We start from the raw sequence: 16547 nt of genomic DNA, 5'->3' as shown, positions 1-16547 counted from the left end.
TGCAGCCAATGGGAGGAAGCTCGGGTAAGTTCGGAGCATTGCAGCCAATGGGAGGAAGCTCGGGAAAGTTCGGAGCGTTGCAGCCAATGGGAAGAAGCTCAGGAAAGTTTGGAGGAGCGTTCCAGCCAATGGGAGGAAGCTCGGGAAAGTTCGGAGCGTTGCAGCCAATGGGAGGAAGCTCGGGAAAGTTCGGAGCGTTCCAGCCAATGGGAAGAAGCTCAGGAAAGTTTGGAGGAGCGTTCCAGCCAATGGGAGAAAGCTCGGGAAAGTTCGGAGCGTTGCAGCCAATGGGAGGAAGCTCGGGTAAGTTCGGAGCGTTGCAGCCAATGGGAAGAAGCTCAGGAAAGTTTGGAGGAGCGTTCCAGCCAATCGGAGGAAGCTCGGGAAAGTTCGGAGGAGCATTGCAGCCAATGGGAGGAAGCTCGGGAAAGTTCGGAGGAGCATTGGAGCCAATGGGAGGAAGCTCGGGAAAGTTCGGAGGAGCGTTGGAGCCAATGGGAGGAAGCTCGGGAAAGTTCGGAGCGTTGCAGCCAATGGGAGGAAGCTCGGGTAAGTTCGGAGCGTTGCAGCCAATGGGAAGAAGCTCAGGAAAGTTTGGAGGAGCGTTGGAGCCAATGGGAGGAAGCTCGGGAAAGTTCGGAGGAGGGTTGCAGCCAATGGGAGAGAGCTCGGGTAAGTTCGGAGCGTTGCAGCCAATGGGAAGAAGCTCAGGAAAGTTTGGAGGAGCGTTGCAGCCAATGGGAGGAAGCTCGGGAAAGTTCGGAGGAGCGGTGCAGCCAATGGGAGGAAGCTCGGGAAAGTTCGGAGGAGCGCTGCAGCCAATGGGAGGAAGCTCGGGAAAGTTCGGAGGAGCGTTGCAGCCAATGGCAGGAAGCTCGGGAAAGTTCGGAGGAGCGTTGCAGCCAATGGGAGGAAGCTCGGGAAAGTTCGGAGGAGCGTTGCAGCCAATGGGAGGAAGCTCGGGAAAGTTTGGAGGAGCGTTGCAGCCAATGGGAGGAAGCTCGGGAAAGTTCGGAGGAGCGGTGCAGCCAATGGGAGGAAGCTAGGGAAAGTTCGGAGGAGCGTTGCAGCCAATGGGAGGAAACTTGGTTGAAGGAGCGGAAACTTGGTTGCAGCCAATGGGAAACTTGGTTGAAGGAAACTTGGTTGCAGCCAATGGGAGATAGCTCGGGAAAGTTCGGAGGAGCGTTGCAGCCAATGGGAGGAAGCTCAGGAAAGTTCGCAGGAGCGTTGCAGCCAATGGGAGAAAGCTCGGGAAAGTTCGGAGGAGCGTTGCAGCCAATGGGAGAGAGCTCGGGAAAGTTCGGAGGAGCGTTGCAGCCAATGGGAGAGAGCTCGGGAAAGTTCGGAGGAGCGTTGCAGCCAATGGGAGGAAGCTCGGGAAAGTTCGGAGGAGGGTTGCAGCCAATGGGAGAGAGCTCGGGTAAGTTCGGAGCGTTGCAGCCAATGGGAAGAAGCTCAGGAAAGTTATGTAGAAAACCAGCGAAAAAGACGCATTCACAAGGAGGAGAAGTACACAGGACAACGCCTGTGCGTCCTGCGTTGTCCTGTGTACTTCTCCTCCTTGTGAATGCGTCTTTTTCGCTGGTTTTCTACATACCATGCACCAACTGGCCCAACAAGCTACGCTTCTTCAATACTCAGGAAAGTTTGGAGGAGCGTTGCAGCCAATGGGAGGAAGCTCGGGAAAGTTCGGAGGAGCGGTGCAGCCAATGGGAGGAAGCTCGGGAAAGTTCGGAGGAGCGCTGCAGCCAATGGGAGGAAGCTCGGGAAAGTTCGGAGGAGCGCTGCAGCCAATGGGAGGAAGCTCGGGAAAGTTCGGAGGAGCGTTGCAGCCAATGGGAGGAAGCTCGGGAAAGTTCGGAGCGTTGCAGCCAATGGGAGGAAGCTCGGGAAAGTTCGGAGCGTTGCAGCCAATGGGAGGAAGCTCGGGTAAGTTCGGAGGAGCGCTGCAGCCAATGGGAAGAAGCTCAGGAAAGTTTGGAGGAGCGTTCCAGACAATGGGAGGAAGCTCGGGAAAGTTCGGAGGAGCATTACAGCCAATGGGAGGAAGCTCAGGAAAGTTCGGAGGAGCGTTGCAGCCAATGGGAGGAAGCTCGGGAAAGTTAGGAGGAGCATTGCAGCCAATGGGAGGAAACTTGGTTGAAGGAGCGGAAACTTGGTTGCAGCCAATGAGAAACTTGGTTGAAGGAAACTTGGTTGCAGCCAATGGGAGGAAGCTCGGGAAAGTTCGGAGGAGCACTGCAGCCAATGGGAGATAGCTCGGGAAAGTTCGGAGGAGCGTTGCAGCCAATGGGAGGAAGCTCGGGAAAGTTCGGAGGAGCATTGCAGCCAATGGGAGGAAGCTCGGGAAAGTTCGGAGGAGCGTTGCAGCCAATGGGAGAAAGCTCGGGAAAGTTAGGAGGAGCATTGCAGCCAATGGGAGGAAACTTGGTTGAAGGAGTGGAAACTTGGTTGCAGCCAATGGGAAACTTGGTTGAAGGAAACTTGGTTGCAGCCAATGGGAGGAAGCTCGGGAAAGTTCGGAGGAGCGTTGCAGCCAATGGGAGGAAGCTCGGGAAAGTTCGGAGGAGCGTTGCAGCCAATGGGAGGAAGCTCGGGAAAGTTAGGAGGAGCATTGCAGCCAATGGGAGGAAACTTAGTTGAAGGAGCGGAAACTTGGTTGCAGCCAATGGGAAACTTGGTTGAAGGAAACTTGGTTGCAGCCAATGGGAGGAAGCTCGGGAAAGTTCGGAGGAGCATTGCAGCCAATGGGAGGAAGCTCGGGAAAGTTCGGAGGAGCGTTGCAGCCAATGGGAGGAAGCTCGGGAAAGTTAGGAGGAGCATTGCAGCCAATGGGAGGAAACTTGGTTGAAGGAGCGGAAACTTGGTTGCAGCCAATGGGAAACTTGGTTGAAGGAAACTTGGTTGCAGCCAATGGGAGATAGCTCGGGAAAGTTCGGAGGAGCGTTGCAGCCAATGGGAGGAAGCTCAGGAAAGTTCGCAGGAGCGTTGCAGCCAATGGGAGAAAGCTCGGGAAAGTTCGGAGGAGCGTTGCAGCCAATGGGTGAGAGCTCGGGAAAGTTCGGAGGAGCGTTGCAGCCAATGGGAGAGAGCTCGGGAAAGTTCGGAGGAGCGTTGCAGCCAATGGGAGGAAGCTCGGGAAAGTTCGGAGGAGGGTTGCAGCCAATGGGAGAGAGCTCGGGTAAGTTCGGAGCGTTGCAGCCAATGGGAGGAAGCTCGGGAAAGTTCGGAGGAGCGGTGCAGCCAATGGGAGAAAGCTCGGGAAAGTTCGGAGGAGCGCTGCAGCCAATGGGAGGAAGCTCGGGAAAGTTCGGAGGAGCGCTGCAGCCAATGGGAGGAAGCTCGGGAAAGTTCGGAGGAGCGTTGCAGCCAATGGCAGGAAGCTCGGGAAAGTTCGGAGGAGCGCTGCAGCCAATGGGAGGAAGCTCGGGAAAGTTCGGAGGAGCGTTGCAGCTAATGGGAGGAAGCTCGGGAAAGTTTGGAGGAGCGTTGCAGCCAATGTTAGGAAGCTCGGGAAAGTTCGGAGGAGCGGTGCAGCCAATGGGAGAAAGCTCGGGAAAGTTCGGAGGAGCGCTGCAGCCAATGGGAGGAAGCTCGGGAAAGTTCGGAGGAGCGTTGCAGCCAATGGCAGGAAGCTCGGGAAAGTTCGGAGGAGCGTTGCAGCCAATGGCAGGAAGCTCGGGAAAGTTCGGAGGAGCGTTGCAGCCAATGGGAAGAAGCTCGGGAAAGTTCGGAGGAGCGTTGCAGCCAATGGGAGGAAGCTCGGGAAAGTTCGGAGGAGCGTTGCAGCCAATGGGAGGAAGCTCGAAAAAGTTCGATGGAGCATCGTGCCAGCTGTGGCCAATGGGAAGGTGTGGCGGCAGCTGCCGGCGAGCACTGAGAGAGTGTGACGATGAACAGCGAGAAACCCAGTTGTATGCACATGCAGATGCCAGAAAGAGGAGGCAAAGAATGAACATATGCTTTCCCACGTCTTGGTTTAACTACCTTAAAATGCTACCACTTTCTTTACTGCAACTATAAAGGCACGTAGTGCACTTGAGGAAAGCCACAACAGGCGATTCTTATTGAATGCTAAAGACAATGCCGAGAAGATTTCTAAGGTTTATTTTCTCCATTTCACTGTTCGAAATCGTTGGCACGTGGCCTGATCACTTCGTGAAGCAAGAAGCAACCAGATTTCTCAAGAGTGATGCAGCCACTCTTCTCAAGAGTGATTGCAGCCACCCGCAACTGTTTCTCAATGTTCACGGTCGCCGTAAGAGGAAGAAAAAAATTGTAGTTTATCTCGTAATTGAGGATTCGACGGAAACCCCTCCGGCAAGAGAAATTCAGCATATGCGAGGCGAGTGTTGCTCTCTTCAATAAGTTTATCTCGTCGTCGAGAGTAGATGTAAGCATGAAATGCGTTGCACCACCGACGTACTACTGCCTCGGATGCGTTACACACGGTGAAAGCTGCATTCTTCAAATCTGCTTTGTCCAGGTCATGCCATGCCACACCCCATCACTTCTGCCACTTGCCTCATTAAAGGTGCACTGAAGAGGATTCTGAACTTGTCTTTTTGCCGCGGGAACTCGATCTACAAGTTCCTAGCATTCTTAGAAACTGCGACTTATTGCCCTCTGTGGCCGATTTCCCTAATTAAATCTAATTAACGTCGGGCTCCCGCCTTTATTTTTTTAATTCTCTGCGTACGGTGGGCGGAGTCGACCAACGCGTGAAGTGCCTTTCAGCCAGCTCCATGGAGGCTTTGCTTTCGCTTTATTTAGTTTTTTAAGTTTCCATGAATAAATAGTTTCATTCGCAGATAATATAGCCGCAAAATAAGCCCGCAGAAATAAAAATATGTGCGGACTATTTGCTACTACGGACTACTACGTATTACTCCGCCGATGGCAGAGCGGCAAGCCGCCACGGGACTGGGTGAAAGGCGCTCCACGCGTTGGTCGACTCCGCCCACCGTACGCGGAAGAATTAAAAATAAAGGTGGGAGCCGGACGTTAATTCGATTTAATCACGAAAATCGGCCACACAGGGCAATAAATCGATGTTTCTAAGAATGCTCGGAATGTGTAGATTGAGTTCCCGTGGCAAAAAGACACGTTCAGATTCCTCTTCAGTGCACCTTTAAGAGTAGTACCAGCCAGAGACGAGTCAATAGCACAGGCCTGTAAGCTGACTGTGTCGCGAGTTGAAGTGCATCTTGTTTCAAGGTCTCGTCCATGCCGGAGCCACTGGACATAAACTTGTCCAGTGACTCTAGTCCCTGCCAAACAACCATGTCCGAGGCACCGCTCAGGCACCAGCCCCTTTCGGCCTGTCATCACTTTTTTTTTTAATTACCCCACATCTGTTCGTTGTCTAGCTTTAAGGGGGGAGCCTGGTCTTGAAAAAAAATTTTTATCAGTGAAGCCACAGTTATGACATCTTCAGGGAATATGTACTTTTGTGTGCCGATTCTAAATATGTCATTTAATTTCATGTAAAACAATTCCTGAGCACTTATGCAATTTTTATGCATGCATTTTGTGAAGAGCTTTGAAAAAAGTTTCTTGCCATTGTATGTATGCCACTGTGTATGCCATTGGATTCTCTTGACACCTAGGAATGCAATAAGGGTAAAATTTTCTTCCTGCCTATCATAGAACATAAGTTTGAAGTTGTCGCTTCAGAAATGAGAAGAAAAGTGTGTATTCCTGTTTCTGAAATGGCAGCTTCAGTACCCTATAACTCAGGTTCTATGATGGCCAGCATGATAATTTTGCCCTTGTTGCATTCCTGGGTGTCAAGGGAACCCAATGGCATACATTTCAGTGAGTTTCCTGCAGCAAATTTTCTTCAAAACTCTCCGCAAAATACTTGCATAAAAATTACATAAGTGCTCAAGGAATTGTTTTACATGAAGTTAAATCACACATCTAGAAGAGCGCACAAAAATACATGTGCCCTGAAAATTTGATAACTACTAGATTAATAAAATTTTTTTTTAAAGACCAGGCTCCCCCCTTAAGCTGGGGCACACACAGACGCAATCTTGATATATGAGTCACTTCGACCCTATCCGCTGCCACAGCTTCCCAGATGTGGAATTGCTGCAACACACACAACGCTACGCGCTGGTGCCAATAATCAGATCGTCGCCGTGATTGTATCTAGAACCATGAAAGGCCCGCAAGACGCACTTCCACCAGTGGCACGCCAGTTCCTTCAGCATGCACCAAGCTGCACACTGTTCGGACGGAAAGGTAATGAAGGAACGCACTAAACTTTCTGTGAGCAATAAAACCGAACAAGGACACAACACACAGCGCGAACTGACAAGTGATTTTTAATGGAGCAGGATTCCTTTTATACACGAGGTACACAAGTGCCACCTGTGGGACACAAAAAAGATCCAAGAAGAAAGAACAGAAAACCGAAACAACAATCAACACAAGCACGTCTACACAACAGAACAAAGTCATGTCGATCATCGTCATCATCAGCCTGACTACGCCCACTGCAGGGCAAAGGCCTCTCCCCTGTCTCTCCATTTAACCCTGTCCTCCTTTGCCAGCTGCGGCCACCCTGTATCCCCGCAAACTTCTTAATCTCATCTGCCAACCTAACTTTCTGCCGCCCCCTGCTATGCTTGCCTTCTCTTGGAATCCACTCCGTTACCCTCAAGGACCAGCGGTTATCTTGGCTTCGCATTACATGCCCTGCCCAAGCCCATTTCTTCCTCTTGATTTCGAGTAGGATGTCATTAACCCGCGTTTGTTCCCTCACCCACTCCGCCCGCTTGCGGTCATGTCGATAGTCTAAGCTATTCCATTTTTTTCTGACAGCAACAATGACACGTTGCTGATGCAGTTGTCCACCCTGCAGATTTTATTTTGAAAGCTTACACTATTTCCTTTTCCGTTTCATTGTTTGAATGGGATATGACATCGGTTTTGTCAAACAGTGGAATGCATTTTTTGAAGAAAACAGCGCCGCAACAGGCACAAGAGAGAAGACGGGACAGGCGCTGACTAGCAACTGAAGGTTTATTGCAAAGGAACACATAAGCCTTCAGTTGCTAGCCAGTGCCTGTCTCGTCTTCTCTTCTGTCCCTGTTTCTGCACTGTTTTATTCAAGTATGTACCAACTCGCTCAACTCGCCGTTTTACTGGAATGCATTTCTCACAGCGATTACAATCCAAGGCCAACATTCTTGGGTGAGTGACGGACTGACAGTTGTTGACAAGCTCAACTAAACTTCTGTTTTGCAGCGGCCTGTTTGATTAACGTAATGCATTCCGTGCAAGACTGCAATATATGTACACAACACCTTTGTCATATTCAACGTGTTTGGTCTCGTGTTTGATAGTACAGGAATGGGCTCTGGGCACCCCACACGACCATTCATCACTGTGCATAAACCGGATAACTTTTTTGTGGTCATGAAAACTATCGGAACACGTGCCTGCCAGAAATCTTTTTAAGGCCATGCGACAATGTATGGATGTACGGGATAACGCCTTCCTTTTTCACTTTTTCTTTTCCCAAAATCTGAGCACTACTCATCTAGGGCCCATGTATGTTATCGAAAAATCATGCATCGCTAAAATGTGTTTGTTTCCCAGGGCAAGAAAACAACTGGTTTCCAAGCCAAGCGCAGCGTATGCACAGACCACTGCACAAGCCAGCGAGAAGAGAAAGGTTCTCCGGCCTTTTGTCGCCTTCTTCCTCGCCCGTGAAATTGGTCATTAGTAGGACCTTCCCAATGGGCACTGAACGTCCCTTGGATGTCCTGAAGACATCCTGAAGGTCCCCAGGACGTCCAGAGGATGTTCAATGTCAATTGGGTTAAATAGAGACCACCCCTTTTTCTATCCTGTCTCAAGCTACCCTCGCTCTCTCACTCACTTTGAACTAGTTGAGCGTTACGGGACGCAAGGGAATGAATGCGAAATGGTGCAAGAAAAGAAGAGTAGCCACATAGACATTAGAGAGCTTTAGTATAGCGTACGCAGACATACACAAAGGCGTAGTGAACGCTATAAAATAGCGTCATTCGTACTGCGCATGCACCAAAAGCTATTTCAAAACGAGGTTTTACGTATGTTCGCGTTACGTACGCTATATTTCGAATTTAGCATGCGTGCTGTTGCATACGCCAGGAAAAATAGCATTGTCAACATGGCAGTGCCCACGTCGCCCACTTCAGAGAGAAATTGTCAATGTTATTGGGTTTTTAGGCATATTCATTGCCTTTAAATGGTGCAGGTGATATTCGCTTTGTCTCCTCTTGCCGACAGCAAAACGAATGAGCTATAAACTTGCCCTATTTTGGATTCTGTGCAACGATTCCGCCGTTCCTAACCCTAACAAAACACCGCCGACTGTGGATTGGCTTGATTTGGATTTGTACGCCAAGGTAGTCATAGCCTTGCCAAAAGTGGCCGTTTTAGCGGTCAGCTGGAACGCGACCGGTCGTGGCTGGCTGTCGCAGTGCTCGTAGCACGTGTTGTTGCTGACATCACCGCAGTGCTCGTAGCATATTTGGGGACGCCATGCAACCGGCTACCTACGTGATACGACTTGGATAAGCTTGGCCAATGCCTTGGCTAAGCGCGAAAAATATGACACAAAATGTGTTTACATTATAACACCAGATATCGCCACTACGGCCTTAGCTATCGTTGCGTTCGGGTTGTTGTATGGTAAACTAAAAGTGCTCTTGCGACTTCCACAGTAGCCTCCCGCTAAATGCTTGTGTATAACGTACGTAACAGCTCATGCACTATACTAAAGGTCTCTATTGCAAAAGTTGCAAATGTTATCTGTTCGAAAAAAAAAACAAAATTCATTAACTGGTCTATAGAGACAGAACAGGAGAAACCACAGAAGCGTATTTCATCGAAAAAAAAAAATGACATCCCCTATGCGAGTCTTTCCTGTCACTCACCGATGAGGAGACAGCATTTTTTAATCTGTGGCTGCGTATGTTTCGATCTCTTAGGTCTTGTTCTGCTTTGCAGGTGCCCCTTCAACCTTTTCTTGAGTCAACCTTTATTTCCTTCTGTTTCCCAAGTTTCTGTTTATTTCCATGAGAGGGAAATAACTGGAAGAATAAGAATGGGGTGGAGCGCATATGGCAGGTTCTCTCAGATCATGAATGGCAGTTTACCAATGTGCCTCAAGAGAAAAGTATCCAACAGCTGTTCGTTGCCAGCACTCACCAATGGGGCAGAAATGTGGAGGCGAACGAAAAAGGTTCAATTAAAATTGACGACAACGCTGCGAGCTATGGAAAAGAAGATGATAGGTGTTGCGTTAAGAGACATGAGAAGGGCAGAGTGGGTCAGGGATAAAACACGGGTTAATGACATCCTAGCTGAAATCCAGAGGAAGAAGTGGGCTTGGGGCAGGGCATGCAATGCGAAGGCAAGATAACCGCTGGTCCTCAAGGGTAACGGAGTGGATTCCAAGAGAAGGCAAACGTAGCAGGGGGCGGCAGAAAGTTAGGTGGGCGGATGAGTTCAAGAAGTTTGCGGGGATACGGTGGGCGCAACTGACAAAGGACAGGGTTAATTGGAGACACATGGGGGGAGAGGCCTTTGCCCTGCAGTGGGTGTAGTCAGGCTGATGATGATGATGATGTAGTGGTTGTAAAGGGTTCTTTAGGAGAAATAACCTCAGTCAGTGCTGTTTCTTGCGAGTCACGCATGCGCTCACCTGTAGCCTCGTGGTGTGTAGCCCGCAGGTGGGCGGAAGGGCTCCACGCTGCGCAGGATGAAGCCGCCGGGCGCTGCCATGTCGACCACCTGCCAGGTGTCGGCCTTGGGGCGGACCAGGGGGTCGGCCGGGGTGCCCCCTTGGCCCCGACACAGGGTCAGCCGGACGAAGGAGCCCAGCCTCAGGACGAGACCCGCACTGCGAAGGAAACACCAGCTTCAAAGAGCGCCAAAACAGTGCCCTGCCATCGCAACCATCATATGGGAGCATCAGGGGGGCACTTTGTTGACCTAAAGTGCGGTGGGGCGAAAGCCTTAAGTGCAGTGTTGCCGCTTGTGTCGCTGATGTGTGGTTAAGATGTTAAGCTTCGCCTCCCAGAGTGGAACACGACAGCGTCTTGCAACACTGCCAGGGAGTCCACAGAACACCATCACCCGTTCGGCTGTACGCCTTGTTAGTCGATAAATTGGTGTTTGAGGAAAGGAAATGTATCTGTCCCGCATATTTCGGTGGACACCTGAACCTTGTGGTAACGAGAAGGGAGGAAGATGGGAGTGAACGAAGACACCGTATTTGCTAAACTAGATACACCTTTGTTCACTGTAAACCATCGAGCTGGCATGGCGGAGTAGTTAGCATGCTCGTCTCGCACTCCAGAGACCCTGGTTTGATTCCCCAACTCAACCAATTTCCTACACAGTTTTATTTATTTTTTCTGGTCTGAATAGAAAAGCATGACACCTCTGCTGACAACCTTCTGTCGACAAAGATGAGGCATTAAAGGCTTTCACCTTAAAAGCAGAGCACACTGTCCTCTAGCGCACTCCTTTTTAGGGGCAGGGTACACCGTCAAGCCCTGACGTAAATTTCTAGCATAAAAAATACGGAATACTTAGAGTTTGCGAAGGAAATAAACTCCCTCTTCAAAACATGCGAAGTTCTAGCAGTTATGAAGACATTTCCAGCTCCGCATTTAAAAGCCTCCTCCCATAGCTAACTGGATCAAGTAACTATGCTGGAGGGCTCATTGGAGAGATACTGGAGAGGCCTTTGCTCTGCAGTGGGTGCAGCCAGGCTGATGATATATGGAGCATCATAAGCCATTGTAGCTAAAGCGAAATTCTTTTTCAGTTTACCTAGGTTGTCTCACAACAAGTGTAAATGAAGTTAGCATGGCCTAAATCTGACATAGCTTAGTGGTTCGTGGACGAGGAGCAATATCCGGTTGCCTTCACACCTTTCTCTAACCTTTTTGAGACAGACGGATGGACGGTCTTGTGTTTGGGATACCCCGTCTCCCACCTTCCTCGTTCCCTTCTCCGTCCCGACCACGCTCACCCGATCCTAATAACGGACAGACGGACGAGCGGGCAGGTGGACTATTGGTAACTCCGAAATATCGGGACGGCAGTGTGCGCCACCTTGCCGATAATAAATAAACCCATGAGCACCATAAACCATGAGCTTTATCTACACTGCACTTCACCTTTTTTCTAGTTGGAATTCTATTCTGTTTATTTTTACTACTCTTAATACCATGCACCATCGTTGGCCCGGAGTGGCTCGCACAAGAAACAGTCCACAGGGCCGCGCAGGCAGCGCGTATAGAATGCATGTTTGTTTGGAAGTGTTCACTTATGATACAATACAACATAAGTGCAAAAGCACTATTCTGGTTGGTAAACTCCAAGCAGGACCTTGCAAAGTTTGTGGGTTTGTGCCAAGACCATATCGTGAATAAATAAAAATTTACCGAAGATACTTTACAAATTCTAAAGTGTGCTTGGCGAAAGCCTTGTGGCCAACCCACTGCCGCTTCCCCGAACCGCTTGGTGCGGAATCACGGGGCCGCTTCGGAGCCATGCGTCTCACTCACTTGACTGCAACGAGACGTCTGGCGAAGGAGCGGCAGTGCAGCTGCCACCGCCGATGCGCGAGCGCTCGTTGTACCGCTACTGTGTGACGTCACGGTTGCTATGCATAGCTGTGCCCCCCACTGGCACGTCGGATGGTAAGGAGGGGAGGAGGTTGCGCCGCTAGGCGGAGGAGAGGCCACAGTTGGCACGATTCCAGCGCACGGACGGACGCGACCGCGAGCATGAGCCATCAAAGGCTTTCGCCTTAATAATAAAATAAATATGGCCGCGACTGGAATTCAAACCCACAGCAGCACGAGCAGGTCAGCTTGCTGGCCACTGCACGAGAGCACTAGGCTATCGCAACATGTTTTTCCTTGCTTGTTGTGGCAAGTACAGAAACACGTTAACCGTGTTAAACGCAACACACTCCCGCGCTGTGCACTGCTTACCGTCGCCTTTATCAACTTCCACTGCGGCACGAACTCACCAGATCAGCTTAACCTCAACCAGAGTTTAACCTGAGTTTAATATCGTCGTCAGATGTGCCAACGACCCAGCAAAGCAAAACCATGAGCCAATCAGGCTAAACACGTGCTTTCGCATGTCTACTCGGTTTAGCTACGTTAAAGCCCTACCATTTTTTTTACTTCCCATAAACGACGTACATTGAAGTATATGGGCGGGACTTCTGCCGTTAATGCGCTCCACCACCTAACGCATATATAACATGCATCACTACTCACACTTTCCCTGTAACAGACAACACTACTCAGCAGACAAGGGAAGGGAAAGGAGGTGCACGAAAGAAAAGTGAAGATGCCTAAATATTCTGCTAAATCAAAATAACCAACAACAGGACCTCACAAGCCTAGTTATGCATGGCAAGGAAATATCTGGGGCGTCCCTTGCAAATGCCTTCAACCAATATTTCACTGAAGTTGGAAGCAGTCAGTACAATCCAGGAACATCTCGATTTTTGGGCGACAGGCTAAACAAATCGATGTTTCTTGAACTAACTGACGAAGCTAAGGTTTATTCAGTGTGCAAAAGTTTAAAGAACCCGACAAGTCTTGACTCAAGTAATATTCAAAGTTTACCTGTAAAATACGTACTGCCTTTGATCGTGCCATGCCTCACACATATTTACAATACTGCGCTCCGCACACGACGTTTTCCCGCTGCCATGCAGGTAGCCAAAGTTGTGGTTATTTACAAAAAAGGCTATAAAAACGTTCTAGGAAATTACAGGTTAATATCTGTACTACCTTTTTTCTCTAAGGGGCTAGAACGAATAATGCATCGACGTTACTACAATTTCCTACAGAAACACTGTGTGATAGCCAACTGTCAGTATGGATTCACAAAGCATAGATCAACTGAGCATGCTCTGCTTGATCAAAAAGAATACATATTAAATAACTTCGAAGCTCAACATCTCACCTTAAGCGTCTTTGTAGACTTTAGCAAAGCGTTCGATACACTAAATCATGAAACTCTGTTTAAAAAACTCGACCATTATGGTATACGTGGCCACGCCCTCTATCTCATTCAATCGTATTTCAGTGCTCGTCGCCAGTATGTTGCTTTAAATCACTGCTCTTCGGACTCATTAGCAATCACAAACGGCATGCCCTAAGGCAGCCTTCTGGGGCCACTTCTATTCAACATATATATTAATGACGTATGCAACATCAGTAATTTAGTTAAGTACATCATATATGCTGACGACACCAGTCTGTTTTTGTCCTCACCGAACATCAAAGAACTAACACCGCAAATACAGTTTTGACATCATTATCTGACTGGTCATCTTTCAACTCATTAAAAATAAACAAACTAAAAACTAAAGCTTTATTGTTCCATTCGAAGGGGCAGCATATAGGCAGTGTGCCTTCACTCTATTTCTACAACGCTCCCATTGAGTACGTGGAAACCTTCACATTACTCGGCGTGATCTTTACTGCTGCTATGTCGTGGGACGCCCACGTAAGCAAAGTGTGCCTACCCCTTTCCAGATATATTGGGATAATTTCGCGGAATAAACATATTCTACCTGCCAAAACTAAGCTGAATCTGTACTATGCGTTCTTTTATTCTTATGTATCATATTGCTTCCTTGTATGGGGACAAACCACAGCATCCAACATCCAGAAGCTTCTAGTATTGAGAAAAGAATACTTCACATATTTGCTAATGTACCGTATGATGCTCCCACGCGTCCTACCAGCAATAAAGAATAATACCCGTAACAAGAATATTCGATTACAAGTTTGCATCCTTCTATAAAAAAATAATAGCCGAAGACAACACATTTTTTTCTAGCATTGTGACACTTACGTGACATAAGACACCGTATACGACACAACAGCGTATGACCTATTCATTACCACGATGCAGAACAAACTATGGCTTTTCCACACTAAAATATATTTTTCAGAAATACTTGAACACGCCATTTTATGACACCTTGCACAGCATGTCTGTCTCGGCTATTCGAAACGTGTTTGCAAGCTAAGTCCCACAATATGTGTACCCATGTATAGAACTTTATTGCATTGAACCATAAATGTTGTGTAAAACCTTTATTCTGTTGTGCAAAAATACTAGCCTATGCAAAAAAAAAAGTTTCCTTTTATGCATGTACTTAAAAAAAAAATTTCCTCTTATGCATGTATTTACACACCTTGTCCTTCTGTGTACCTTGTGTTGTTACAAGTGTATAAAGTAATCATCATGGTCACTACCAAACTGCCTCTTTGTAAGGGTGGCGAGGCTTGTCAAGCGGTCGTAATGACTGCTTTTTTTCTTGCCGCCCTCATTTTTTGTAAAGAAAGCTGAAATAAAGTGACTGATTGACTGATAGATTGATTGATAGATTGATTGACATACATACAAAGAAAGCCAACAGTCACCGAAACCAAGCAACACAAGGGAATGTTCTCTGATCTTTTTTTTTTAGTGCGGCAGCACTTCTAGCCACACAACCAGGATTTCGGTGGTTTGTCTGTGTGTGAAGCCTCTGAGAATCAAGTGTAACTGGCTCACTGGATCAGCTGGACACCTAAATCGCACTTAAATCGAGTAGGCGGTAGCGTTCACCTACAAACTGAGTCAGTTATGTGCCTTTCCATTTCTCAAAACCAGTTGGTTTCTGAGGAAAGGAAAGGCGCATATAACTGGCTCCCTAGGTCAGTGAACGTCTCAATCGCACTTCGGGGTAGGTGGCGGTGGTGTCTGCATGCAAAAAACAGTGCTTTCCCACAATATTCCGTGTTTAGAAATGCTAAACCTTTTTAATGTGAAAGCATTACTAGTCCCGTTACGAGATGAGCCGGCAGCGAGTGTGTGCGCATGTACTCGCAGATGGTGAAGAAAATCCCAGCGATTACAAGAAAAATAGGGCGACGTCATCAAGCGCCTGCATGACGCACACAGCAAGCTGGGCACTGCCACTTCAGAAACTCCTATACATGTTGTTTATCTATATATACTCGCCACTGGCCGACCTCCATATGGCGCCAGTTTTCCTGACAACATTCGTACTGAAACTCTGATGCAACCAACGCTCCGGGTGGTATCGTACGATTTCTCGTTGCATCAAGCTTACATGTGGTAGTTAGGTTAGAGGCTACCTTGCGACAGGGATTCGAACCAACGACATGTGTACTTTTAATTGTATGCCTTCCCAGACTCCCTACCTCTTCCCATATGGCCCAGTTGAGGTGTCCACTGAAATGTGAGACATGTACTGCGCATTTCCTTTCCTCAAAAATCATCTTCGTATCAATACTCTGACTGCAACCGCTTATCGTACAGCATTCCAGGTGGTCGCACACGCGTGTGGGTGGTGTGTGTGTTTGGGTAGGTGTCGGTGCACCCAGAAACAGCAATGCTTTGCACTGCTGTTTCTATGCAATCCCGTAATCCCGTTTCTAAGCAATACCCGTAAGTAACCAAATTTTTTTTTTAATTGTGGTACTGATCAGTGATAAATTATTGATAAATTACAATACTCTAAACTTGTTATAAGGTGGTACATAAGAGAGGCAAACGGCCTGCCGACATTGATGGGAATAGAGCAGAGTGAGCCAGAGAACAAACGCGAGTTAATGGGCATGGACAAAGCATGTACTGGGAAGGCAAGATAATCAATGGCAGTTAAGGGTAACTGAAAGTTGATGTTGAAGCATCGTTTGTTTTTCATTTTGTGCGCCAGCTGCAAAGCATTACCATTTGAAGACGTCCAGCTTTTTTTTTTTTTTCTGCAAGCGCCAGCGATGTGCTCACTAGCTATCTTGTGTTCACCTTGTTGCTTGTATTAAAGAACGCAGTTATCTTTGTATCGAGCCTTTCTGTACCATGCTGGTCTTGGTTTGCATCTAGCCTTTATGTGCTCATTCTTTATCTTGCCCTGGAATAAACAAGATAGTGAGAAAAGAAAAGTGAGTTTTCTCGCCACTCTGTCTCTCTATTAAACACTGCATGCTTAATGACCACTTGCTCCAGACAGAAGACAAGCACAACAGATAGAAAGAGCTCTCGTTGATTTATGAATCCATACCTGCCTGTATGATAGGCATACTTTTCAGTACAACTTACACTGAAATAATTTCGGCAAGATGAAATACAGAGAAGAGATTAAACGAGGCATTCTGTCCACCTCCGGCCACAGCCAAACGCACAAGCAATTCAAAATTCGTGCAGGTGAAACTGAAACAAGAAGTGTGTGCCAGTTGCTTTCACAAACCGCTGGTGCAATAAAATCCATTGGGCGCCGCGTAAGCAGTCTGAAATTCGCTCTAGTTAAACTGAAACAAGAAGTATGGCCCAGCTCCTTCACCCACCGCTAGGTTCATTAAAATCGATCTGAGCGGCACGCGACCAATCCGAAATTCGAGCCAGTGAAAACGAAACAGGAAGTGTAGGCCAGTTCCTCTCACTAACTGCCAGGTGCGCTAGAATCGATCTTTCTCTATGAC

The 16547-nt window shown here is 48.1% G+C and overlaps 1 protein-coding gene across 2 annotated transcripts in view; it reads right to left on the bottom strand.

Moving 5' to 3' along the window:
* LOC149326784 (ferredoxin-fold anticodon-binding domain-containing protein 1 homolog) overlaps window positions 1-16547 on the bottom strand; it is a 56190-nt gene that overhangs the window by 15333 nt on the left and 24310 nt on the right. For both annotated transcript variants that reach the window (XM_089562679.1, XM_089562680.1), the window contains one exon: window positions 9710-9907. In XM_089562679.1, coding sequence (XP_089418805.1) covers window positions 9710-9907 — 198 coding nt within the window. The remainder of the gene's footprint in view (window positions 1-9709; window positions 9908-16547) is intronic.

Source organism: Amblyomma mixtum, chromosome 10, assembly GCF_055824585.1.
Source record: "Amblyomma mixtum isolate Tamu chromosome 10, ASM5582458v1, whole genome shotgun sequence".
Lineage (NCBI taxonomy): Eukaryota > Metazoa > Arthropoda > Arachnida > Ixodida > Ixodidae > Amblyomma > Amblyomma mixtum.
The sequence above is the reverse complement of the archived record's forward strand: the minus strand, read 5'-3'. Positions and strand labels throughout refer to the sequence as shown.